The sequence below is a fragment of the Pantherophis guttatus genome, chromosome 3, assembly GCF_059756535.1.
Source record: "Pantherophis guttatus breed Tessera chromosome 3, ASM5975653v1, whole genome shotgun sequence".
NCBI lineage: Eukaryota > Metazoa > Chordata > Lepidosauria > Squamata > Colubridae > Pantherophis > Pantherophis guttatus.
Genome location: NC_142065.1, coordinates 102,314,355 through 102,340,046, shown reverse-complemented (window position 1 = coordinate 102,340,046; position 25,692 = coordinate 102,314,355). Strand labels below are relative to the sequence as shown.

The window sequence follows — 25,692 nt, the reverse complement described above, 5'->3', positions numbered from 1 at the left end:
GCACCCCTCTGAATATTCATTATTCACCATCAATGAATATAAGATATAAGATTTCAAATTGCCATTTTAATGTAAATTACACAATATTAAATGAATAAAAGAAGTCAATTTGGAACATAAAAACTGTAATAGAACTGTTGTGAATATTGGAATTCCATTAATGGACCAGAGGGAGAGTTGTTTCAAGCACAAAGAACTCTTTGTCATTTTAGAAAGAAACATTTTGCTTTGATTTTTCAGAGGTAGAAAATGTAAAAATAAAACCAAGTTCAGTTTTGTCTGAAAGACACCTGCCATTTTTCATTTTCTTCTTTTAAACTGATTATTCAGAATTCAGTTGCAGAAATTGATGTATGATACAAAAGCAACGGCTAGAAGTCTATGTTAAATATTTCTGTCCCTATTATAAGATCAAAAATCACAGGGAAGAAAATATATTTCAATTTGTTAAGATGATCTACATTGGGTTGTTAATTGTAAATCTTTGCTTAATACATAAAACCTCATTTGCATTAATGTGACTCTATGCTCTCTCTTTTTTTAAATTCTTTCTCTGGAGGCCTGAATGTGACCAAATGGAGTGAAAAAGGAGTCTGGAAAACTCACATCAGACCCAGCTGAGAACAATGAGTCTTAAATATTAAAGGAAAATAACAGAAAATTATGTAGAAAGAAATATAACTATGAGGTTGAGGAAAAAATATTTGTAAATTGTCTGAAAGTCCAGGGGAATCTAATTAATTTCTCCATTCAAAGAGAAAAAAATACATAATCAGGCTGATGTTTGGCGAGGGCTAGCTGTCAACCTTGAAGCAAAACCTTTGGGAAAATACTGGAAAAAGAGGGGGACAAAATGGTCTGGAGTAAGAGCTGCTGATCAGAAGAGTTAAAAGAAATGTATTAATCTAGCCAAAAATTAAAAGATATATACAGATTTTTATTTTATTTTTCCAGAGCTAGTAAGCTAAAAGACTTCTCAGAATTTTGTTTAAAGTTGAAGGAAAATTAGAGTGGGAAAGAGAGTGCCTTTTGCCCTTTAACACCACCATCACCCCTTATGCAGGAAAACACTGGCGATTTATGATCTGATTTTAATACACGGATGAGAGAGAATGACATTTGTTTCCAGACTGAAATTCTAATTCCAATTAGGGATTGCTGAGAGTCAGCACCATGGAGAACTCCCTCAGTTCAAGTTTACACTTCCAAAATAGGAATTGTCTAAAAAATACCTGGTATAAACTCATAAATTATGTCTCTTTAAAAAAACTTTGAATTCTTCTACAACAGGGGGGTCAAACTCAAGGCCCTCAGACCAGATCTAACCCGTGGGGTGCTTAGATCCAGCCGGTGGGGCCAGCCTGGAAATAGCTCACGGTGCCCCTGCTAGCGAAAATGGGATATGTGCAGCCCCCCCCACCAAAGCCTGTTTTTGGCATGGATGGCCTCCTGCAAAGTCCTGCAGCAAACACAATCCCCTCACTAACCTGCTTTCCAGGTCCATTCTCCAGCATGCAGGGCAACATGTGACTACCAGTAAAAACAAAAGTTCAGTCAGACCTTCTAACATCGCAAGATCTTTTTTCCCTGAGAAGTTGGAAGGTCCCATTGCATTTTTTTTAAAAAAAACTGGTAGTCACATGGTCTTCTTTTGTTGCCCTGCACACAGGAAAACGGAGCTGGAAAGCAGGTTAGTGAGGGAATTCTGGTTGCTCTGGGATGGGGTGGAAGTGAGATTTTTGCATTATGATTCCTCTGGAATGGGTGGAAGTGAGGAGTTTGCATTATGATTGCTCTGGAATGGGTGGAAGTGAGGAGTTTGCACAGGGGTGGGTTTCTACAGGTTCATCCCAGTTTGGGCAAACCGGTAGTGGCGATGGTGGGAGGCTCCACCCACCCGCCCAGACATCATCAAAAGCACTCTGCACATGTGCAGAAGCTTCTGCGCATGCACAGAAGTGCCACACGTTCGCAAAGCAAGCACGTGCGCCCGCGCGCTACCGATAGCAAACCGGTAGTGCCAGAATTTGAAACCCACTACAGATTTTGCATTATGATTGCTCTGAAATGGGGTGGAAGTGAGGATTTTGCATTATGATTGCTCATAAGTAAGTAAGAACCAGTAATAGAGGAAAGGAAAAATTCCTATCTGTGGGTCAGCATTTTTCAGTCTTGGCAAGTTTAAGATGGGCAAATTTCTTGCTGCATGGGGAATTCTGGGAATTGAAATCCATGCACCTTAAAGTTGCCAAAACTGAGAAGCATAGGTCCACACTAGATTTTAGGATTTTTCATTCCTGTTTTATTTAGAGTTTGGTGCAATTAAAAAAGTCAATTGTGGTTTCTTTAACAAATAGTGATTAAAGTGATATGAATCATTACTGAACTTTTTGTGAGAAACTGAAATTAAAGGTTGATCTGGGGCTTTGATGATTAGATATGGGATTATGGAAATAATGTAGACAAATGTTAATCTTAGAGTAAGAGTTTGGTGTATTTTTTTACTTATATCTGTACCAAAGAAAGTTGGAAGTAATTCTTTTTTGGTTTTCCTTCTTTCCTCTTTTTTTCTTACACTTTCACTCTTTTTCTTTCCTAAGCCTTTTCTTTTTTTCAAATCTGTTTATTTGTTTATCCCTTAGCTTAGTGTTTTCATTGGTGCCAGATCTCTACAGCCTCAGGCAGAGAAGGGCTATTCTGCACCCCTTCCTCAAATGTTCTTTAAATTACAGGGTTTCCCAGCATTCCTTTAGGAACCTCCAACATACAAACTGTGGTTTTTTGCCCTAAAATGAATCCTCTTTACCTGGAACTTAAAAATTTGCTGTTTGCTGGGAAGGTGTGTAGCTAAAAGCCAGTTTACATTTAGTCTGACTTTGGGGATATTTCTTCATAACCAAACAAAAGTGTATTTTCTGTGCAGGCCGCACCCCTTGCTTGCTGGATCTGGCTGTCACAAAGCAAAGCTCACATTTTGTAATTAACCCCTGTGCCTCATTTTGGCTGGCAGAGTGCTGCAGAAGACTGAATGCTGTAACGCCTACCCTGGCCATGCCCCCCCTGGCTACGACCACCCTGCCCCCCCCCAGCCCTCCGAGGTCAAACACAACGCTGATGCGGCCCTCAATGAAATTGAGTTTGACACCCCTGCTCTACAATATCTAATGAATCATTAGATTATTTATATTCAAAGTAACATCTTGCTTTTTTCCTGAGGCTGATTTTTGGTAGCTCACTCTTAGATTTTATCCACAGTAAATAATCTGAGGGTCAAATGAAAACTAATACCTCCTCAGCCATAACTTTAGTTTTAACAGGGAAATAAATGAAACAGGAAAATAATCCTGGAAATGAGCTCTTTTCTTGAATTTACATCTCTGTGTAATCACTATCTTTGCTATACACCACTACCAAAAATGGACAAGATTCTTAAAGCTGGTACCCAAAGAACTATAAATTTTGCAAGTTAAAGTTGTTATATTAGTGGCTTTTAACTCCTACTATACTCCATATACTATAAAATTACCTCAAAATGTCATGGTGGCTGTAAAAAAAGGGAATTTATCATATGTGGTAGACATGTAATAAAGTAGCAGCTTTGCACATTTTTAGTGAAATTAGTATTATTACAACCAAAGATTTGAATGGTCTCAGAACAGGGTATGTTATATCCCTTTATGCAATACAAAATAAAAAGCTGATTGTCTATTTGCTATTGGCAACAAAACTGATTATTGCTCAACATTGGAAATTTCTTGAAAATTTAACAATTGGTTTGTGGATCAAAAAGCTTTCCCAATTTTTTTATTAGAAAAAAATACTCTATTAGAAAAAAACTTATAAGGATGAATTTCCAAAGGCAAGAATCACACTTTTATCATGCTTGGACAGATTATATTCATTATGTCAATTGCAACTGTGTAATTTTGTTAACTTTTACAATATATAGCAATTAAGAACAAGTTTAAGATTTTTTTGGTAACTGCCTTCTACTTTTTATAAATTGTTTTGTGTTTCTCCTTATAATACTGTATATTCTTTGTGTAGCCATTCCTCTCTTTGAGTAAACTACTGTTCAATAAATAATAGTAATAGTTCACTTTAAAAATACATGCTTGAGTAGTGTGGTGTATAACAGAAGAACAATCCATTCTTGAACTGAACTCTAGAAATTGGACCCTACCGTATGATTTCTTGGAAGCCTATTGGAATGAGGTAGAGGAACTGTGGTCTTTCTTTGCAGCAGAGTGAAAAGAGTATTTAAGTGAAAATAAACCTCAGAATTACCAGAAATGATTGAAAGGCACATACTGAAATCATCATTATCATATGGGCCAAAACAGTTTATTGATCTTCCAGTTTTGGCCCAGCAAAATGTGATCTAGCACCTCTTGAGAAGAACACACATACACACAGGAAGGAAAAGGCGGGTGTTGGTTTCTTTGTGGTGTTTATCAAGAATAGTACTTATTCATGACACTCTTATCATGGCAAGAAATATTTGCAGAACTGAAGGAATAGAAAGTGTAGGTTTCTCTCTAGCACCAAAGTTGCTTTTTTCTTTCATTTCTCCTTGCATCAAGGTCTTATGTTTACAGGTGAAATAAAGTTGGATACATTATGACTCAGAGGTTTCACTGCCAGTACTGGGCAGAGAGCACAATTGATGCAAGATAATAGATTGTGTGCAGAAATTAAGAAAACCATTCCCCTTAAATCAAGAACTACCTATATCATAAACACCAAGGAAGGTTATTTGGTAAGCTGCAAAGAAAAAGGTGGCACTTGAACTTCTGGGAGTTTAAAGGATTATTCAACTTCCTACTTCTGTGTTATGAAAAATGAAAATCTTTAAGCAATGGATCATGACCCAATAATTGGAAGGCTCACTTTTGCTCTGTAAATACCAAATAGCAAAGAAAGATTTATTCTGCATAGATTAGATGCAATCTTTTAGTACCAACCCTCTGAAAATTGAATCCCACATTTGGCAACTGCTGAAGCTTCCCTGATTCCCTCTTACAGGAATCAAGACCTATGCATGGGTCAGCCCCAGGGTTTAAATTCTTGGACTTTTTCTCCTGCCACTTCAAGTCAATGGAATTTTTGCCCATCCTTTTCCTTGTCTTAAGAGTCTGCTCTGTGTTTCCCTAGAAGCTGTATCTGATGTAATAATTACATTGCCACCTTCATCCCTTATTGATTTATACATTTAATTTATTCTTTTATTGCCTTTAAAATGGTGACAAAAAAGAAATGAAAAAAAAAAACAGAAAAATATATGCATTGTAAAATAAAAGAAAAAATAAAAAGTAAAATATATGACAAAGAAAAAATTATCATTTTAAGAGGAAATGGAACTCTATAAACAATTATCTAATGAATTATTATTCAAGCAGATAAGTATTTCTAATACATGTATATAATTATCATATAAAAAAAACACCTGTGTATTCCGTGTGAATGAGTCCCATATTTCATTATATGTGTCCATACAAAATCTATGTCTATAGGCCATCCTGCATAGGAAGGATGTACATTCAGGTCTCCAATCCATTGAGTGCCCCCCAGAGTCATTATGTGAGGTGGACGGCTATACAAATATGAAAAATAAGTAAGAACCACATGGAAAGTTCTCCATACAAAATGTAGGTTAATGAAATTAGATTTTTCAGCTATAGGGCATCATCTCCACCTTGGGATCTCTATAGGGAGCTGCTCTCACAAAGTGATGGATTAAGGTGGCAGGTAAGAAGAGGAACTGTGTAAAAGAAAACTGTTGAAGTTGAGTTGATATGACCTGAAAACATTTGGAGAGATCTTGATTGGAGGAAAGGGTCTTGGTGGAATGTGGAACCTGCTGGAACAACAAGAGATCTAAGGCATTGTAACATAACAGAATGCTCAGTAGGGAACAGTCTTCTTCAGGACAAGCTCAGCATGAATACAGCTAGTGAGTTGTCTGCTCTTCATATTCCTGTTCCACCTTTCTGCAAAGAATCTCTAAGTGGCAATAGAAATCAATCTCTTTGTCTCTTGATTCTGAACAAATTGCAAAAATTTGGAATCAAGAATGGTTCCCACAACCAAAGATGTGCCTCCCAAATTAATGACCCCTCCCCCCAGAAGAGTACAACTATTCTTCCCTAATTAACCTCTTATCAGTTAGCCATTTGCAAAAGGCTTGTATCAGATTATTTTACTCACTACTACGGGTATATTCCTCTGCAATGAAGGCTGGAGAGTACAGTCTTATTCTGAACACAAAAAGAGCCACAGGGATAACCTTGGCAAAAGTAGGCAAAGATGATAGTTACACAAATAAAGAACAGGCAACAAATGTATGTTACTGTAAGATGTAATAATAGACCATAGTTCCAGTTAATCTTGTGCAATCTTTTTCCTGACCTGTCTGTCTTGCCTTTAAAGACAGACAGAACATAGAGTTTTTACCGCTTCATAGGTTCCAGATGAGATAGACATACTAGTGGCATCTTCCAGGGTGTATTTCTGAAGATCAAATTGCCACAACAGTAAATTTAGTTGAGGCCCTGCATGTACCATCTTTGAAAATTAAGTACATAGGCTTTAGTGGGATAGTCTAGTTTCTTTGTAGGAATATGAAAGCAAATATCCCAAGGGATGATAATATATTAGCCCCAGTTCACATTTTCTGCTCATTAATGTCATAATTGTTTTTCCTCTTTTCAGAATTGATTGGCAGCAAGCATTTGTCCGTTCTGCTAAAAGATGAAATATTTACAGACTTCTTCAACACATTCCTGAATCTTCCTGTAAGTTTCCCTCTTGAATCAAGAATCATTTTCTGTATATGAACCAGTTATCAAAAACCTGTCACATTGGCCTATAGCGCTATGCAAATTTGGTAACCATGATCTGAATTATTTCTTTTTTATATTTACTAGTACTTTCAGTGAAGTGGTGATAACACAACATCAAACAGATGTATTGGATCACTAAGGAGAGATCCCAATATTTTCTTCTCTAGATTCAGACATATTCTTGATCCCAGTTAAGGCTTAATATATAGCTACTATTTTGAGATAAAACATATAGATGGATAGCACTAGATGGCAGCAAAAGTTAAAAATTTGATCCAATTTTTTTCAGGCCAGATTTAAGGTGAAGTCACCTTTAAGATGGGCTCCACTCATGGTGATTGCATGGACACATCCACACAGTTTTATTAAGGGCAGGATGAAAGCAGTTTTTGTCATGTCTTTCTGGAATGTTTTCAGCTTCCCCATCTAGCTTACAGCTTTGGAATTTCCTGGAGGTCTCCCATCCGGGTACAAACCATACCTTACTCTGCTTAGCTTCTGAGCCAAGGCAAAGTATGTCCAGTATTGTTTAGCTCTACTCTAACAGAATTTTTGAAAAAATGAGGAACAATTGAAATTCTCAGAGGTTGAAGTTATTGAACCTGAGACCACATTTAATCCTTCTCAGAATGCATGCTCTTCTTTCTCCTGCATAACAGAAGTTGTTTATTCATACAAAAAAAAAGCCGTAATTTTGTGTCAAGTGTTGTATGGGTTCTTACTCACATGGAGTATAATTAATGAGATTATACAAGTGGACAATACCAGGACAATGACAAATTCTTGCTCATTTTTCCATATTACTAAGTCCACTACAAATATTGTATTTTTAAAGAATGCATCGGATTCTGTTTTAAACGAGCCTCACATGATTGTTACTACCACTTCTGCAATCCTACATGTCATATAGTATGACTATCATATCTAGGCTGCAAAAATCCTAATGCCCACTAAATGGCATCAGCCAGACAGTGAAAAAAGGTACTGCACATAAAGATACACTTATGAAGGTGAGGCCTGATCCTAAGCACAGAGTGCTTTCAGCTGGGTACATCCTCAGGGGGCACAGCCAGGTCTTACCTCTGAGAAAGGGCCCTGAAATTGTTAACATCTTTAATCTCCTAGGCCTGATCTATTTTTCAGGCAATTAGCATGAATTGCTAATTACATTTCTGGAAGTAAGGTGTGGAGAGTGGGAATTTAACCATATGTCAACATTGTAATCCCAGTCCAAATTTTATCTTTTGGTACTGATGTTGTATCAAGAGAGTATCCAGAATCCCCAGTTCCATTCCACTGCACACAGAAGGAGGGTAGATATGATTGGATCTTGGTAAGGCTTCTATTAACCTTACTGGCTGAGGAATTCTGGAACTTGAAGTCCACACAGCTTAAAGATACCGAAGTTGAGAAACATGGCTTTAAAAAATCAGTAAGTGCTAATTACATCTATCTACACATCTACATCTATCTCTAGGCAGGACATGAAGATAATATTTTGCTTTGATTCTTTTTACAATGTATTCAAGATTTACTTGAAGCAAGGTTCCTAACATAGTATACAGGTAGCCCACAACTTACGACAATTCGTTTAGTGACAATGGCACTGAAAAAGTAGCTTATGATCATTTTTCACACTTAACGATTTGCAGCATCCTCACAGTCATGTGATCAAAATTTGGACTCCTGGCAACTGATATGTATTTATGATTGGTTGCAGTGTCCTGGGGTCATGTGGTCACCTTTTGCAACTTTCTGACAAGCAACGTCAACAGGGAAGCCAGATTCACTTAATAACTGTGTTGCTAAGTTAACAACTTCAGTGATTTGCTCAACAACTGTGGAAAGGAAGGTCCTAGAATGCGGCAAAATTCACTTAACAAATGTGTCATTTAGCAACAGAAATTTTAGTTCAATTGTGATCTTAAATTGAGTACAACCTGTATATTCTTCTTCCGTTTTCCACATATGTTCTTTTGAGCAATGGGTTGTGTTTCAGAAAATCCACTGAATAAGTGCCTAAGGGGGGAAAGAAAATAAGTGTGTCTATATCTATGGAAACTGAAATCTCTTTTTCTTTAATTTCTACTTGCTTAAGAACGATCGCCAATTTTCAACCCTGATTTTATTTGTTAAACATAGTTTATTAATTACAGTCAAACAGAATGTGATCTGCTCCGAATGAGGTTGCCTCTGCATTAGCCAATATACCCTGCAATTATGATGAAGGGAGGAACAGCCCACCAATATCTGAGCCTAAATAGCAGCTTTGCTAAGGAAGCCTTGCCTGTATACAGCTGGGTTCCTACACCATGCTAAGCTGTAATATGACTGGTTAGACATAGCAAGATGTGTGAATCTCCCCTCCGCTTCATCTCTCTCTACAGGTGTTTGGTCAGACACCTCTTTTCATTTGCAGAACGCGCCAGTGGTATCTGTGGCCAGAATTACCATGCAACCAGGTATGGTTTTTCAGTGTTGTAAAATTATGCACTGGAGGATGGACCTCATTGATTTATTCCAAATCTGGGAACTATAGCATATTAAATGTAGCTTCAATACAGGCTTGTAGTCTAATCATTGTCATTACTAGTAATTCTTTTCCATAAGATTAAAGTACAAAAAATCTTTGAAAGCCCAAATTATATTAAAAATGTCTCAGCACAAATCAAGACAGAAAGAAGATGCTTGATCAGAATATACTTATCTTTTATGGTCAATTCTTGAAAGAATGTAACATTTGATGATGTGAATTGGAATTTGTAGCCACACATACACCTCTACCTTATATCAACAACTTCTTTGGGTAACCCAGAACAGTCTGCATGTAACAATTAGTGTTTTTCAACATAATGTCCAAAATTCTATCTATTTATGTTCTCTTTTTAGGAGCAAATGAGACTGTGTGCTTGTCCCAAGGGTGCTTTTTTAAAAGGCAACTGGACTTTGTTTTTCCTTGAAGACATTTTGCTTCTCATCCAAGAAGCTTCTTCAGTTCTGTGTGATTATTTCAGGGGTCATTGTCCTGTAGTTTATGGCTACAGAGACAGGACACCATTTGGTCTCCAGGAATCAGAATGGTCAGTCTAGCAGTAAACGAAAAGAAATAAAAGGAGGAGATAAGAGAAAAGAAAATAAGATGCATTAAATCTAGTTCACCCATCCTGTTCCCATATTTAGTAAACAATCTAGCAAGGTACACAAATTCATCTACTTGTTCCAGTTTTTTTTTTTTTGTCACTTATCTACAGCTTCAGATTTATTTCTCCTTTCCCTTTCCCTTAGCTCTACAGGCATATAATATACTCATTTTCCTTCTTTCATTTCTTAATTCATACTCTTTACTCCTGTTATATTCTTCTGTACTTAGAGTACATTCAGGTCCAGTATTTCTGACTTCTATATCATCAGCATTGGGAAGTCTCTAGAATGGTGGCCAAATTTTGTGCCATTGCCATGGGAACCAGAAGATACTGGTTGCTTAATCTCAATAAAAAATGGCGATTCTTTTCTTGCATTAAGCTTTGGCTCATGCAGATTATTTTTTAAAAAAGTTTCATTGCTCTGTTGGGGGCTCATACAGGTATCAAAGCACAAAGGCTTGTTGAATTGGATGGAGAAGCATCGACTGCCTTTCTTCTGCAAAACAAATCTGTTTCTTCACTATGTACTCTGTGAGGAGCTTGTCAGTTTCATCCGTTCTCCAGAGGCAGGTGAGAGTTGAAGCTAAATATATTAAGTTAACAGACAGGACAGGGGGTCTTTTGGGGTGGGGTGAATTTTTGGAAACTGAGCACCTTATTTTTGGGTAGAGATGCAGGATAGACAATGCCTCTGAATTTGTCCAGGGGAAAGGGAAATTTTCCAACAACTACTCAAGGGCAGAGCTAACAGGCAGTAATATTAGTACTACTCCTACAAGCACTACTAACTCAACAATCCCAGTGGAAGATGTTCTAATGGAAAGAGCTACAGATTTCTGGAGAAATGACAATGGATTGAATGACGGGGCCCATTACTTTCCGAAGTTCACATATAAGCTGCTCGACTGCCTCCTTGATAGAAAGAGCACAAAACTCACACTCAAAACGAGCCCTGCTGTTAGTTGTCTGGCAGACTTGTTTTGACTGTGGGTTTAGCACTTTGGTGGGTGGTGGAAGCCTGCATTCAGTCCCATGGAACATATGATTCAACTCATAAGTCACTTTTTCCAGTGCCATTGTAATGGTTGTAAATCAAGGATTACCTGTACAAAAATACAAAAAGCTTATTTGCTTGCAAAAAGCTGCCCTAAATACCAATCATTAGATTAGAAATACCTGCAAACTGGAGTTACAAATCAGGGAGGGTGCCAGAGCACCTTGAGGAATTAAAATAGTTAAAATGCAATGATAACTATCAGCAGCCAACTCTTGCTCATAAAGTGAAACCCTTTAACAGAGAGGTCATTTAAGCTCTCCAGAATGAAGCAAAGGAGCAAAGAGAGTATCTGTTGCTTGTTAAACCAATTACCAGAACAAATAAACACAGAACTAGTCAGATTTCCAAAGCTGCTTCTTTTCAGGAACAGAGATTAACATTTTTCCTTCCAAACAAAGCTGAATAGGGAAAATTATCTCATCCCTAACCACAGGATTAAATATCACCAAGCACAGAATTAAACTTCACCAAAAACCAGTTTTAGACCAAAAGTCAGAAAGGGTATGTAAACACACATTTGAATGTCAATCTTTCTAGCTAGCCAATAAGCCTTGCTGAATGTCACTCATCTTGGTTCTTTGTCCTTAAAAGTTTCTGCTTCATTATTCAATTATTTCTTCAAAGTGCTGATCATTGCACTCTGGCTGGAAGAACTCCAACAAGGGAGTATTTCCTCCCAACAGTGGTATAAAAAGCTTAAAACAACCCTTCCCCTTTAAGAAAGTCAAACAAACAAACAAACAAAAAACCTCCAAGAACCTCCGGAACCAGAGAGGCAGTTTCTGTAAGCAGGGCAATAAAGATTAGGCTAGGAAACAACACCGAATGTTGTAATTCCTTACAGGATTAATCCTGTAAAGTGGAAAAAAAACAAAAGATTTCTTTTAACAACTGGTTCTCCAAACTGCTTAACTACTTAAGTACGGTAGAATCCCACTACTGGATTTGAGGTGGAAAGCTACTCAATTCAGTAGGTGAACATGTCTCACATTATGAAGCACTTTAATGATTAAGAGCTGAATAGGCTTCTTTTGAACATAGATTTAGTACTGTGCTAAACTCACAGTCAAAACAAGTTGGTTATCAAGAGCTGTTGAGTAAAGTGAGGGAATTTGATCCATTCCATGGATCAGCTATTCTATGCACTGAGGGAAGTATCAGGTTGTGACAGAAAGCTACTCCAAGTATCTGACAAAAACATTCCTCCATCATAATGCTTTGATTGGCAGATGGTTACCTCAACTGCTGACAAAAAAAGTGGGGGCAACCAAGCAATGGCTCAACCAATGACTTTACATAACATAACCTGTATGAACCAGCTCTCTACCATCCAATGGCAAACTAGGGCAGGAGCAAGAGTCAGGATAGGGATTGATAGCAATTTTTCGACCATCAATTTTCCTGCTAGCTATGTAGATGACACTTTAATAGAGCCATTTAATGAAAGGCCCTTCAGTCACCGTTAAGAGCGCTGCTTTGAATGTGACTCTAAAAACCTTCAGAATGTGTAGAAGTATGAATATAGCACCCGACTGCAAGTCCTTATTGCAGCCCTAATTTTTTTCTGGAATTGAACCTTTGCTTTGTTGTCACACAAGTCTAGAAAGAGACACGGCCACTATCCAGGTTTGTAAACAGCTACTACACTTGCACTCCAGCATTGCCTTAAGCACTCCAGAGCCCTACTTACCAATGCTGTCCCAACCAAAATGAATTAAACCTAGTAGAAATTCTGCAAAAACTTTCCATTGCTAAGTATTGATCATGCAGATGTTTTGTTGTTATCCTTACTTAAGGAATTATAGATTCTGTTCAGTAAGTAGCTATTTTACTAGACCAGCTTGGTCAACAATCAGAAAGGAACCAATGATTTACCCAGCAATAATTGTGTATTACACTAACCTTAGCCTTATTTTCCAAATGTTATGAGTCTGACAAGACAGGGAAGGCACATTTTATTAAGCAGTAAGCCCTGCCCATCTGTTTCAAGTTCTCCAACACTTTGCATGTTGTTGCCAAGAAACTGTCACTAAATCAACTCCAACAGACCAGTTTTGTATAGTGGTTAAGGGACCAGCTAGAAATTGGAGAACCATGAGTTCTACTTCTACCTTAGGCACAAAGCAAATAGGTTGACCTTGGGCCAGTGACTTTCTCTCTACTCTAGAAAGAAGGTCATAGCAAATCACTTCTGAAAAAACTTGCCAAGAAACCTGCAGAAACTTGTCCAGCAGTCACCAGGAATCAACAATGATCTGAAGACAAAAATTTAAAAGAAATCAGCACTAAGCTTATACATTTGTTCAAGAAATAGTTGCATTCTGCCACATTATATCTTTACACTTTATGCAAAAGTGTACTTAAGCTAATCCTCTCACTAAAATTACAGTTGTTGGAGGCAGATTTTGCTATATAAAAGATCACCATTCATTGGACATTTCCTATGAAAGTGGTTCTAGTTAAAAACAGACAGATGGGTCTTGTTACAGAGTGCTCCATCATTGTACAAGCTTTTGATCTTATAAATCGGAAGTGCAAACTGGCTGGCTAGTAATGGATTTGAAAACTGCAGCTGGATTAATTATATTAACATAAAAAGAAGCAAGTGATGGGTTTTTCAGTGGACAGCCAGGCATAATAATTAAATAAATACATTGGATCAGCTGATATGGAAGTTAATTTCAGGCCTTTTCAGTAGTGTTGGAAGAAATATCCATCTGGTTCAGTTCCAAGTGGAGAGAAAGACACTGGAAACATGGAGGCTGATTGGAAAGATGTTTATTGATGAATAGAACCACATGGGTTTGAGGCCCTAGGCAGGTGACCACATGGAGTGAAGAGTGAGGGTTGTTCATACCCTCACTTCAGGGATGAAATCTATTTACCTTCCCTACCAGTTTGGAAGTGCACGTGTTACATTTGCGCACGGACCCTCTCCGCATGCACCAACCCTTCTGCACATGTGCAGAGGGTAAAAACAGGTTACTTCCTGGTTAAAACCAGGAAGTAATGGGTGGGTGGAGCCTTGTGCTGTCATTGCTACCGGTTCTCCGACCCACCCGCCGCCATCATTACCGGTTCAAACCAGTAGCATTTCACCCCTGCTCACTTGGGCCTTGCCCTTGAGCTTCCTGTTCTTGTGCAAGAAATGTATTCTATTGGCTGTAGTCAGATTCCCATGCTAGAAGTTTGTCTGAGATAAGTTTGGCTGAATCCTGGAGGGTGATGCGATGTCCCCAGATAATTTTGCAATGCAGTGAGCCCTGCTGTTAGATAATCCTATTATGTCCTGGCGGGTCATGTCTTAATCCCATCACCCTGGAGCTGAAGGTCTTTTGTCTTGTAGATAGGCTGGCCCAGTCCTTTTTAATGGGCACCAAATATCTTCTGGGGGCAGGGAGTTGGGGCTGAGTTTCTGTCTCCCTTAAGATTTCCATTTCTCTTTTAGGCAAATATAATATTCTGCCTTTTTAAATATTTCATTCTTCTAGGAGGGAAGAGAAAGAGAAAGCAAGCCCAGTTGATGACCTGCCTTCTTTTTCCCCTCTATTTTGTCACTTTTGGTACAAAAACAAGTAATTTCTAAGCCATGGGGCAGGACCCCATTCCACCCCTGCAAAAACATTCTCTGGTGACATTGTCTTTGCTTTTGCTTTGCAGCGGAGATGTTGCGATGGAGAAAGGCTGATCAGTGGCTGCTTGAGAAATGCATTGCTGGCAGTAGAGGCATGTGGCGTTTTCGGTCCTTCATGCAAGGAATGGCAGGTAGTCAAGGCAGCACCAGAAATCACATTCCTAGAGAAACAGGGCGAAGGAGAGTTGAATGATTCGTCTCCCAGATCAATGAAGAACTATAGCTCAAAAAATGAAAAATAGGAAGAGGCCCCTGGTTCCAATCTTTGACTGTTTGAAATTTAATGGGCTGGCTAAACGTTCTTGCTGAAATCCTACAGAGCTAGAATGAATATACCTTCCATGATCTGAGCAGTTATTTCCTGCCTTTTCCCACTTTAGAAAACATTGCAAAACCTGGTGTAGGTGATATGATCAGCAAAAGAGATTAGCTGTGATCATTGTTGTTTTATTGTTGTGAGCCGCCCTGAGTCCTTCGGGAGAAGGGCGGCATATAAATATGAATAAAATAAAAATAAAATAAAATAAAATAAAAATAAATCATACCAGCCTTCAGCCATACTGTCCTAAATTGTATGCCTTGGAAACACAAATGCAAAAAAAGTGAAAAGAGAAGAAAAAGAAAAGAGGAAAAGACTGTTCTAATCAGTGGCTACTAGGAAAAAAAATCTTACGACCTGCTATTGATAAAGAAAAAAAAAAGAAAAAGAGGAAGGATTTGCAGGTTGGGATAGATATAAAAGCAGAGAGGAAGCATAACTCTTACTTTACCTAGTCCAGGGGTCTGCAAACTTAAACACTCAAAGAGCCATTTGGACCCATTTCCCACAGAAAAGAAAACACCGGGAGCCACAAAACCCTTCCTGTGCCTGATTATTTCTTCTTTTTTTTTATTGCAAAAGTTTTACAATTACATTTTCACCCCTTTTCCCCCCCACCACCCCCCCCAAACTTCCCAACCTCCCTAACCCTCCCTAACCCTCCCCTCCCCCCAGACTTCCCTATAATGTACTCATAACTGGTAAAGATAAAAAAAAAACACAAAAAACCCCCCCTTAATATAACACTTATGTAAAAACTTGAACCCCTCCCTCCCCTTTATAGTTTTTCTTTTTACCCTCATTACATTAAAATATTTCTAATACATTATTTTCAAATAAAAGCTATTTGATACTTTCTAGTTTGATATTTGTTCTGAACATATTCTATCCATCTTTTCCATTCCCATTCATAAGTCTCTTGTGAGCAATCTTTTAAGTATGCTGAAATCTTCGCCATCTCTGCAAAACTGGCCATCTTCAAAGTCCATTCCTCAATAGTGGGCAAAGCTTCATTTTTCCAATATTTACCTATCAACAATCTTGCTGCTGTTATCATATACAATAGCAGTTTTGTTTCACCCGATGTAAAACCCTTAACTATACCCAATAAAAACAATTGTGGAGAGAATTGAATTTTTTTCTTCAAAACATTCTGCATGACCCACCAAATTTTTATCCAAAAAGCCTTAACTTTCCTACAGGTCCACCAAACATGATAATACGTAGCATCCAAACATTCACATCTCCAACATTTTGGCTGAACATTAGGGTACATACATGACAACTTTTGGGGATCTAAATGCCATCTATAAAACATTTTATAGAAATTTTCCCTCAGGTTCTGCGACTGTGTAAATTTAACATTCTGAACCCAAATTTTTTCCCATGTTTCCAACATCACTGGTTCTTCAAAATTTTGTGCCCACTTAATCATACAATCTTTAACTAATTCAGTTTCTGAATCCCTTTCTAGCAAAACATTATAAAGCCTTTTGATATGCATTGGACCTTTCTCTTTTATATGTCTAACCAATTCTTCCTCGTGCAACATAATACCAGTTTTTTGGTCCTCTTTCCATCTCAATTGTAATTGATTATATTGTAACCAAGTTAAATTAATCCCTTCGTCCAACAATGTCTGCAATGTCTTCAGCTGCCATCTGCCCGCATCTGTAAAAAGAACCTCTTTGTATAAAACCCCCCCGAGTGACATTATATTTGTATTCCACAAAGTATGACCAAGATCCAGCCATAGCGGTATTTTATAATCCCATTTGAGTCGGTGCTTCTTCCAAACTCTCATCAAAGAGTCTCTAAGTATATGACTTTTAAATACTTTATCAACTTTGTCATCATAAAATAAGTAAGCATGCCATCCAAATTCAAGATCAAAACTTTCTGCATTCAATATTCCAGCCTTTTTCCTTCCAAACCAATCACTTGCTAAAGTTAAAGCTGCTGCATCATAATATAACTGTAGGTTTGGAAGTTTAAGACCTCCTCTTTCTGGAACATCTTGCATAATTTTCAATTTCACTTTCGGCTTTTTCTCGTTCCAGACAAACTTATTGACTCCAGTTTGCCAGACTTTCAGTTGTTTATCACTTTTAAGCACCGGGATCATTTGAAACAAAAAAAGAAATCTTGGCAAAATGTTCATCTTAACTGCTGCTATTCTTCCAAGTAGAGACAGCTGCAGTTTTTTCCAAGTCTTCATGTCTTTCTGCACCTCTCGCCACAACACCTCATAATTATTTTGAAACAATTTCATGTTTGATTCTGCAACCTGAACTCCTAGATATTTTACCTTAGGTACAGTCTCAAAATCTGCCCTCCTTTCAAGCTCATGTTTACCATCTTGTGTCATGTTTTTAGCTATCATTTTAGTCTTTTTTGGATTCAGTCTAAAACCTGAAACATTACCATAGTCTTGTATAATGTCCTTCATCAGGATTATTGATTCCATTGGTTGTGATAGGGTAACAACCAGATCATCTGCAAATGCCTTTATTCTGTAGTCCTCTTGCCTAATCATTATACCTTTCAAGATATTAGAATCCCGTATTGTATTTAGCAAGACTTCTAGTGTTAAAATAAATAAAAGTGGGGACAACGGACATCCCTGTCTTGTTCCTTTTTCAATTTTAAACTCTGTTGTCAAACTTCCATTAATAATGATCTGTGCCTTTTGCTCTTGGTAAATTGCTGAAATCGCCTGTATAAATTGATCCCCAAAATCCATCTTTTTTAAAGTCTTTAGTAGAAAATTCCAATCCACTCTATCAAAGGCCTTCTCTGCATCCAAAAAGACCAGCACTGCAGGAATCTGTTTATGCTTCTCAAGATATTCCAATAAATCTATTACTTGCCTTACATTATCCTTCATGTGTCTGCCCTCGATAAATCCCGCTTGATCATCATGAATCACCTTTTGGATTACTGGCATCAACCTGTTGGCTAGTACTTTCGCATAGCTTTTATAATCTGTATTCAAAAGAGATATTGGTCTATAATTCTCTGGTTTTTTAGGACCAACTTGTTCTTTTGGTATCAAAGATATGTAAGCTGTTGTCCATGATGGGGGTATTTTACCCCCTTGTTGAATATTGCAAAATAAATCTCTGAGTTGTTCCACCATTTCAGCTTGCAAAGTTTTGTAATACACTGCGGTCAAACCATCTGTGCCAGGAGCTTTGGCTGTTTTTAGCTGTTTAATTGCTACTATTATCTCCTCCTCTGTTATAGGATAATTCATTCTTTCCTTTTGTTGATCAGTAATTTTTGTAACTCTTTTATCGTTTAAATATTTTTCTATAAGTCCATTCTGCACCTCCTCTTTGGCATATAGTTTGGTATAATAGTCCACAAAAGCTTCTTTAATTAATTTTTGTTGAAAAATTTCTTTCCCTCCAATATCAATACTATCAATAGTCCGTATACTTTGTTTTTTCCTCAATGTGTAAGCCAACCATCTGCCTGGTTTATTAGTGTTACAAAATGTATTGTGCTTCGCATATTGTAAGTTTGTTGCAACTTGTTCCGCCATAAGCATTTGGAATTGGTCTTTCAAAAGTTTTATAGCACCGCATATTCTTTCATCTGTTGGATTTTTAATAAGTAACTGTTCTTTATTCTTTATTTCTATTTCCAATTCAGATCTTTTCTTTTGTCGAAACAGTCTATGTTTAGAGTTCATGTAGATAAGTACCCCTCTCATATAAGCTTTACTTGCGTCCCAAGTAAAAGTTCTGTTGTGTTTTTTTCATATCTAAACAAGTTCTCATTTAATCTCCAAGAACGTCTCTCAACCTTATCCATCTCAATTTCTATCCATACTGGGCTATGGTCAGTCAAAATTCTTGGAAAAATCTTTGTTCTTTTTGTCTTGACAAGTAAATCATCTGACAACAAAATAAAATCAATCCTAGAGAAGGATCTATGTCTATCTGAATAAAAAGTATAATCCAGTTCTTTTGGATTATGTATTCTCCAAATATCTTTTAGTTCCAAATCTTCTTTCATATCGAAAAAGGTCTGAGGTAACCTAATCCTAGATTTCGCTGAACTTCTTTTGTCTAATTTAGAGTCTATTACTCCATTCCAGTCTCCCATAATTAAAATAGATCTATAGTCCCATTGTAGTATTTTAGTATGTAACATTTTATAAAAATAATCCTGTTGTTGGTTGGGAGCATAAATTCCTATCAAAAGAATTTGGCCAAATGTTGTAAGTAATTCAATTGCTACAAACCTACCATCTTCATCTGTTTCTATAACTTTAGCCGTAAATTTCTTATTTACATAGATAATCACACCATTCTTTTTTTGCAACGTTGAAGATATAAAATGTATTCCTAATTTGGAGTTTATCAAGTATTTTTGATCTTGAACTGTAATATGAGTTTCTTGTAGACAAATTATATCATTATTAAATTGTTTCAAATATGTAAATAATTTCTTCCTTTTCTGTGCTGAATTCAACCCATTCACATTCCTAGATAAACACTTAAGCATCATCTTCATCTTTCTGGAGCAAAGAGCAGAATAACCGAATATCATCCACGATCTTCGGAGTCGCTCCCCCCATGGCTCCAGTCTCTTGTGTAGTAGTCTTAGCTCCCTTCTTGTCTTGTCTTTCCTGTTGTTGTTGTTGCTTTTGTTTAAGTAATTTAGATTGAGCTCGAGTTATACGTTGATCCTTAACTTCGATCATCCGAACCGGGTCCAAGATTGGAGAAGATTCCAGCAAAGGCTCATCCAAAAAACCTCCTTCTGCGCCTTGCATTTCCTCTGGTTCCTGCTTAGACTGTTCTTGCAATTCTCGTTGAGGTTGCTTCTCATCACTCTCCTTAATCTCCAAAACTGTAGATGTACGTGGGGATGGTGTTCTTTCCTTAAGAATAGTAGTGTAGAAGTGCTCTGCCTTCTCCACGGTGTTCAAACGATATCTTTCTCCCTTGTATCTCAAAATTATACCAACTGGGGCGTCCCACCGAAATGGTATCTGTTGATTTTGCAATTCTTTAACAAGAAAGCCGAATTCTTTTCTGGTTTTCAACATTTTAGGGGGTAGTTCTTTAAAAATTCCAATTCGTGAGCCCCCCACTTGCACAGAGGTGTAAAAGGATTTTTGCAGGATGTCATTTCTTATTTCTCTGTCTGTAAAATATATGACCACATCTCTGGGCAATTGTCTTTGTCTGGCCACCCAAGAATTCACTCTATAAATTTTATCTATTTTGTGAAAAACCACATCGGAATTAACTTGTAAAATCTTGGCCAAAGCCTCAGAACAGACCTGTCTCAAATCCTGTCTATCCTCTTCTCGAATTCCTCGAAGCCGTATTGCAAACTCCATTGCCCTGAATTGTACCATCACAATTTCATTTTCAACTCTCTGCATTTTATTGTCAACATCAGCAATTTTATAATCATTGTCTTTCATCTTAACATTAACTTCTGATTTAAATTCTTCAACTTTAGAATTAACTTTAATAATAAATTCTGCCAGGCCAGACGCCACTTCTGATATTTTTTTGGTCACCTTATTTTGATTCTGTTTCACCATATCTTTAACTTCATTAATTTCCTGCATAAATTCCTGGTGTGACTTTTGAAGTTTGTCATCTATCTCCTGTTGAGATTTTTGAAATTTATCATCCAGAATTTTAGAAATAAATTCTTTTAAATCTCCCACGTCAAAATCTTTTTTCTGAATCTGTATCTGTTGTTCAGGGGGAGGCTGTGTTTTATGTGTGGGAGATCCACCTCCTGTTGCCTTCACTTCCTGCTTCTTTGAGGCCATCCTGCCACGTAAGCTAGTTTTACTAAAAAGGGAAGTTCTTCTTCCTCTTCTCCCACCTCCACAAAGACTTCTGAAAAAGTCCCCCAGATTTATTCAAATAAAAACTAAAGTAAAGCAAAGTCCAGTATTGAAAAGGGAGAAATTTCTCTCTTATTCTCTTGTTACAAGCGAAGCAACTTCGTAACAGTTTAGAAACTTTGTGACAAAGCAAGATGAGTTCAGCAATCCACACTCGCCAGCTCGTTAACTCTAAGGCTAAGCGCCATGTTTTTACAGTTCACTTTCACTCATCCGCATTTTTTCGCTCAGATTAGAAAGCCACGAAAACTCTAATACTTGTGATTCTGAGTTTCAGGGTTCAAGTAGAAATATGCTGCTTGTTAAGGCTAATTCCTTTCCTTTAAATTTGAAGTTTCCTGTAGCCGGCTTGTTCTGCAAAAGCAGACTTGTCCCACGCCGCCCGGAGTCCAGCAGGTTGAACGGGAGCCGCTCCTGTTCCCTCCCCTATTCCCTGGGGGGGGGGTTGCAGGGGCTCAACCTGTGCCCTGCGATCTCTCTTCAAAATTCCTAAGGATTTTGAAGTTTTCGAGCCACTTCTTAGTTGCGAAGCGGCTCTACAAGCGGCGGGGCTGGCGGAGCTTCAAAAGGCACCGCCGCCGCCGAAGACAAGGAAACCGGAAGTCCCTGTGCCTGATTATTTCTTGAGCGGCCACAAAACTAGCATATGTAGTTGAATTAAACATTCTGTTTTCTTCGGAAACTTTTCTTTTCTTGGATTTATCCATGGTTGGCCTACTGGGGGTTGAAAAGCTCAATAAATTGCATGCTGGCGGGTGTCACACATTGGCAGTTGTGATACATATTTTGAGTGACAGGGAGCCGCAGCAGAGGGGTGAAAGAGCCACATGCGGCTCCATAGCCACAGGTTGCTGGCCCCTGACCTAGTCTAAGGTTACCATATCTGTGCTGCAGTAATAGTGATTGCCACAAGATGTCAGCAAAGTGTCAGAATTTGATTTGTCTTTTGCTAGCCTCTCTAGGGGGGTCACCGTAGCCCAGCCACCATATCCAAAGGGAGACAAACACTAGGGATGCTGATTAAATTAGGGCAGCCTCTTATCTTATAACAATCTCCTTTATGGTTTCTGCCTTCAATTAAGGAGCTGGTAAGAGTATTCCCATTTAGTCTCCCTTTTGGTGAAGAGCACATTTTTGGTTATGGCATAAGCATATCCAGATTTGCTAACTAAAGAAAGATGCTTAAATATCACATTCTGATTTATTGGTCAGTCTTGCACATTCTCCCATGGGGCAAATAGAAATATCCATTGCCATCACCCTTCTTTTATTAAATGAAATCAAAGAGATTCTGTTTTGGGAAGAGGGGAGTCACCCAGAGGTGCATTTGCACAGACAGCAGCCCATCAGCTTTCTTTAGGGTGGCTTTGACTATTCATTTGCTTTCTCCTGGAGGAGAAAAAGGCAGAGTGGGACTGCACCCCTATGAGAATGCTTTCATATCCTTGGTGGCGCAGCAGACTAAAGCACTGTTAAGTACTGTTAAGTAACACCAGTTGCCTGCAATTACTGTGAGTTCAAATCTCACCAGGCTCAAGGTTGACTCAGCCTTCCATCCTTCCGAGGTAGGTAAAATGAGGACCTGGTTTGTGGGGGCAATAAGCTGACTTTGTATAAAAAAGAACACCGCTTGAGGGGGGGGCGAAAGCCCTACTAAGCAGGTATATACAAAAGTATGAAGGCTATTGCTTAACGCATTGTAAGCCGCCCTGAGTCTCCAGAAAAGGGCGGCATATAAATCGAACCAATAAATAAATAAATATCAGCTCCACTAATTTAAGGCCAGCATTAGGTCTTTCTTTACACCCACTTCAAATTCTGTTTTGTTTCTTGCCAGACAGCAAAGTGCCCTTAATAGGAGCACTTTTACAGAGCTCCTCTTGATACAAACAATAGGCAATTACTTAGTTAAGATCAATCCACAAGTGGCATCCTATGTGTGCTTTGGAGTCTCTCTTGGCAATATTTTTGGAAGTGACTTGCCATTACATTCTTTCTAGACTGACAGATAGTAACTGAGCCAAAGTCATCTAGATCTTCTGGTTTCTAGCCTGGTTTCTTTAACCATGAATCTTTTTTCTTATTTAAATTCTCAGACTAGACAATAGAACTACTATCTATGTCATTCATTCATTCATTCATTCATTCATTCATTCATTCATTCATTGAATTTCTATCCCACCAATGTTACTGATACAGCAACTCTGGTCATGTTCTCATACCTGATGTCCACGATACCACAATCCCAGAGGTTGGCTTTATTGCAGGAATATTTCCTTGGGGACCAGTGGGGGATTCAAGAATTTCCAGAGATAAACCTAATTTTTTTTTTTGCAAAAAAACAAAGAAAGAAACACTGACTTGAACTATTTTGCTAGGATCTGGTATTGTTGGGGACTACAGGTGTGGCAAAATCAATGTTCTAATTTCTACAGGAGAAGAGCTCACCAAGTTCTGGCTTGCTGCAGAAAGGATACTTGGGATTGATGAAACAGATGAATCCCAGCAAGATCTCTATGTGTCACTGATCCAGATCCTAATGGCCACCCACTTGCAGGAAGGGTCTACAGTTGTCACCCTCTGTAACACAACTGTTGGTAAGTGACATATATCTTGCAGTCAGAATTGTCATTTTCTAGCTACATACCGTGCTGGCTATGCTTTCTTCAAAGAAAGTTATATGAAAACCCTTCTAGAGCAAAATCTATCTAGGTCAGTAACTTGCTTCCCTACAAGATGACACACTGCTTAAGGATAGATGAAACGTTTATTTTTTTTTTAATGGAAAATAAATAAAAAAACTTTTAAAAAAAGATGAAACCCATGCTTCCAAAAAGTCTTAGATCTCCATCTGCTTTCCCTTTTCTTTGCATGGGCAACCTCTGCGCACACACACATACACCAGAGGTGGGTTTCAGCAGGTTCTGACCAGTTCTGGAGAACCGGTAGCGGAAATTTTGAGTAGTTCGGAGAACTGATAGTAAAAATTCTGACTGGCCCCACTCCCATCTATTCTCTGCCTCCCAAGTCCCAGCCGATCGGGAGGAAATGGGGATTTTGCAGTAACCTTCCCCTGGATTGGGAAGGGAATGGAGATTTTACAGTATCCTTCCCCTACCATGCCCACCAAGCCATGCCATGCCCACCAAGCCACACCCACAGAACCGGTAGTAAAAAATTTTGAAACTCACCATTGACACAACCACACATACCACGGCACACCATGTGCCGCAGGGGTCAGTCCTCTCGCCTCTCCTGTTCAACATTTATGTGAAGCCGCTGGGCGAGATCATCCATGGTTTCGGGGTGGAGTACCATCAGTACGCTGACGACCCCCAGCTGTACATCTCCACCCCGGATCACCCCAACGATGCCCTTGAAGTGATGTCCCGGTGCCTGGAGGCCGTACGGATCTGGATGGGGAGGAACAGGCTCAGGCTCAACCCATCCAAGACCGAGTGGCTGTGGTTTCCGACGTCCCGATATAGTCAGTTGACGCCATCACTGACTATTGGGGGTGAATCATTGGCCCCCATGGAGAGGGCTCGCAACTTGGGCATTCTCCTGGATTGTCCGCAGTCTTTAGAAGAGCACCTGACGGCCGTGACCGGGAGGATTTTTTATCAGGTTCGCCTGATTCGCCAGTTGTGTCCCTTTCTGGATCGGGACTCGTTACGCACGGTCACTCATGCCCTCGTCACCTCCCGCCTGGACTATTGTAATGCTCTCTACATGGGGCTCCCCTTGAGGAACACCCGGAGGCTCCAACTGGCGCAGAGTGCGGCCGCGCGGGTGGTAATGGGAGCATCATGGCGCTCCCATGTGACACCTCTCCTGCGCGAGCTGCACTGGCTCCCGGTGGTCTTCCGGGTGCGCTTCAAGGTTTTGGTTACCACCTTTAAAGCGCTCCATGGCTTAGGACCTGGTTATTTACGGGACCGCCTACTACCACCAATAGCCTCCCACCGGCCAGTACGCTCTCATAGAGAGGGACTCCTCCGGGTGCCATCAGCCAAACAGTGTCGGCTGGCGGCCCCTAGGGGGAGAGCCTTCTCTGTGGGGGCACCTACCATCTGGAATGAGCTCCCCCCAGAGATACGGAGGATCCCGGATCTGCGCACCTTCCGCCGCGCTGTGAAGACCTTTTTATTCCATCAAGCGGGCTTGGCCTAATCTCCTCCCTCTTTTAATATGTAAATTTTAATCTGTTTTTAAATTATTGGGGTGTTTTAATCTGTCCGGGCCAAAATGATTTAATTTGATTTTATCTGGTTTTTAAATTTTGTGTATTTATATATTTTATTGCTTGGCTGTTCACTGCCCTGAGTCCTTCGGGAGTAGGGCGGTATACAAATCAAATAAACTAAACTAAACTAAACTAAACTAAACAACACAGAGATTCTATTCAACATAATGGATTTCTCCTCAATGACCCTTAGTAGGCCTGGCCAGAATAACACTCAGTGGATGTATATGAAACAATATTCTGAATTCACATAGTATATTGAACCACAAACCAATGAAACATAGAAGTGTTGCAAAAGCCTTAAAACCATAAAAGAACCAACCGAGGTTAATAATGACCATACTAACACATGATAATGGATCCCTTCTTAGGTCTTTAACTAGTTAAATGTTTCATATAAACACACAGCCATTTAGAATCTAGATGGGGGTACTTGAGTATAATTTTGACATATAGTCATTTTACAAATCTGTGCATGTGTAGGCTTGAAATGTTCCTTAACATTTTAAATCACAAAAGAAGACTCGGCTATCAGAAGCATAGAAAATACTTGCAGCAGAACGCTGG

General features: G+C 38.8%; 1 protein-coding gene across 1 annotated transcript in view; it reads left to right on the top strand.

Annotated features, from left to right (window-relative positions):
* The first annotated feature begins 5,891 nt into the window (after positions 1–5,891).
* Positions 5,892–25,692, top strand: part of RGSL1 (regulator of G protein signaling like 1) — a 42,840-nt gene continuing 23,039 nt past the window's right edge. The window contains exons 1-6 of the mRNA XM_034409665.3: positions 5,892–5,953; positions 6,712–6,794; positions 9,230–9,304; positions 10,426–10,555; positions 14,703–14,807; positions 23,315–23,476. Of these exons, the coding sequence (XP_034265556.2) occupies positions 5,941–5,953; positions 6,712–6,794; positions 9,230–9,304; positions 10,426–10,555; positions 14,703–14,807; positions 23,315–23,476 (568 nt within the window). The 5' untranslated portion in view covers positions 5,892–5,940. The remainder of the gene's footprint in view (positions 5,954–6,711; positions 6,795–9,229; positions 9,305–10,425; positions 10,556–14,702; positions 14,808–23,314; positions 23,477–25,692) is intronic.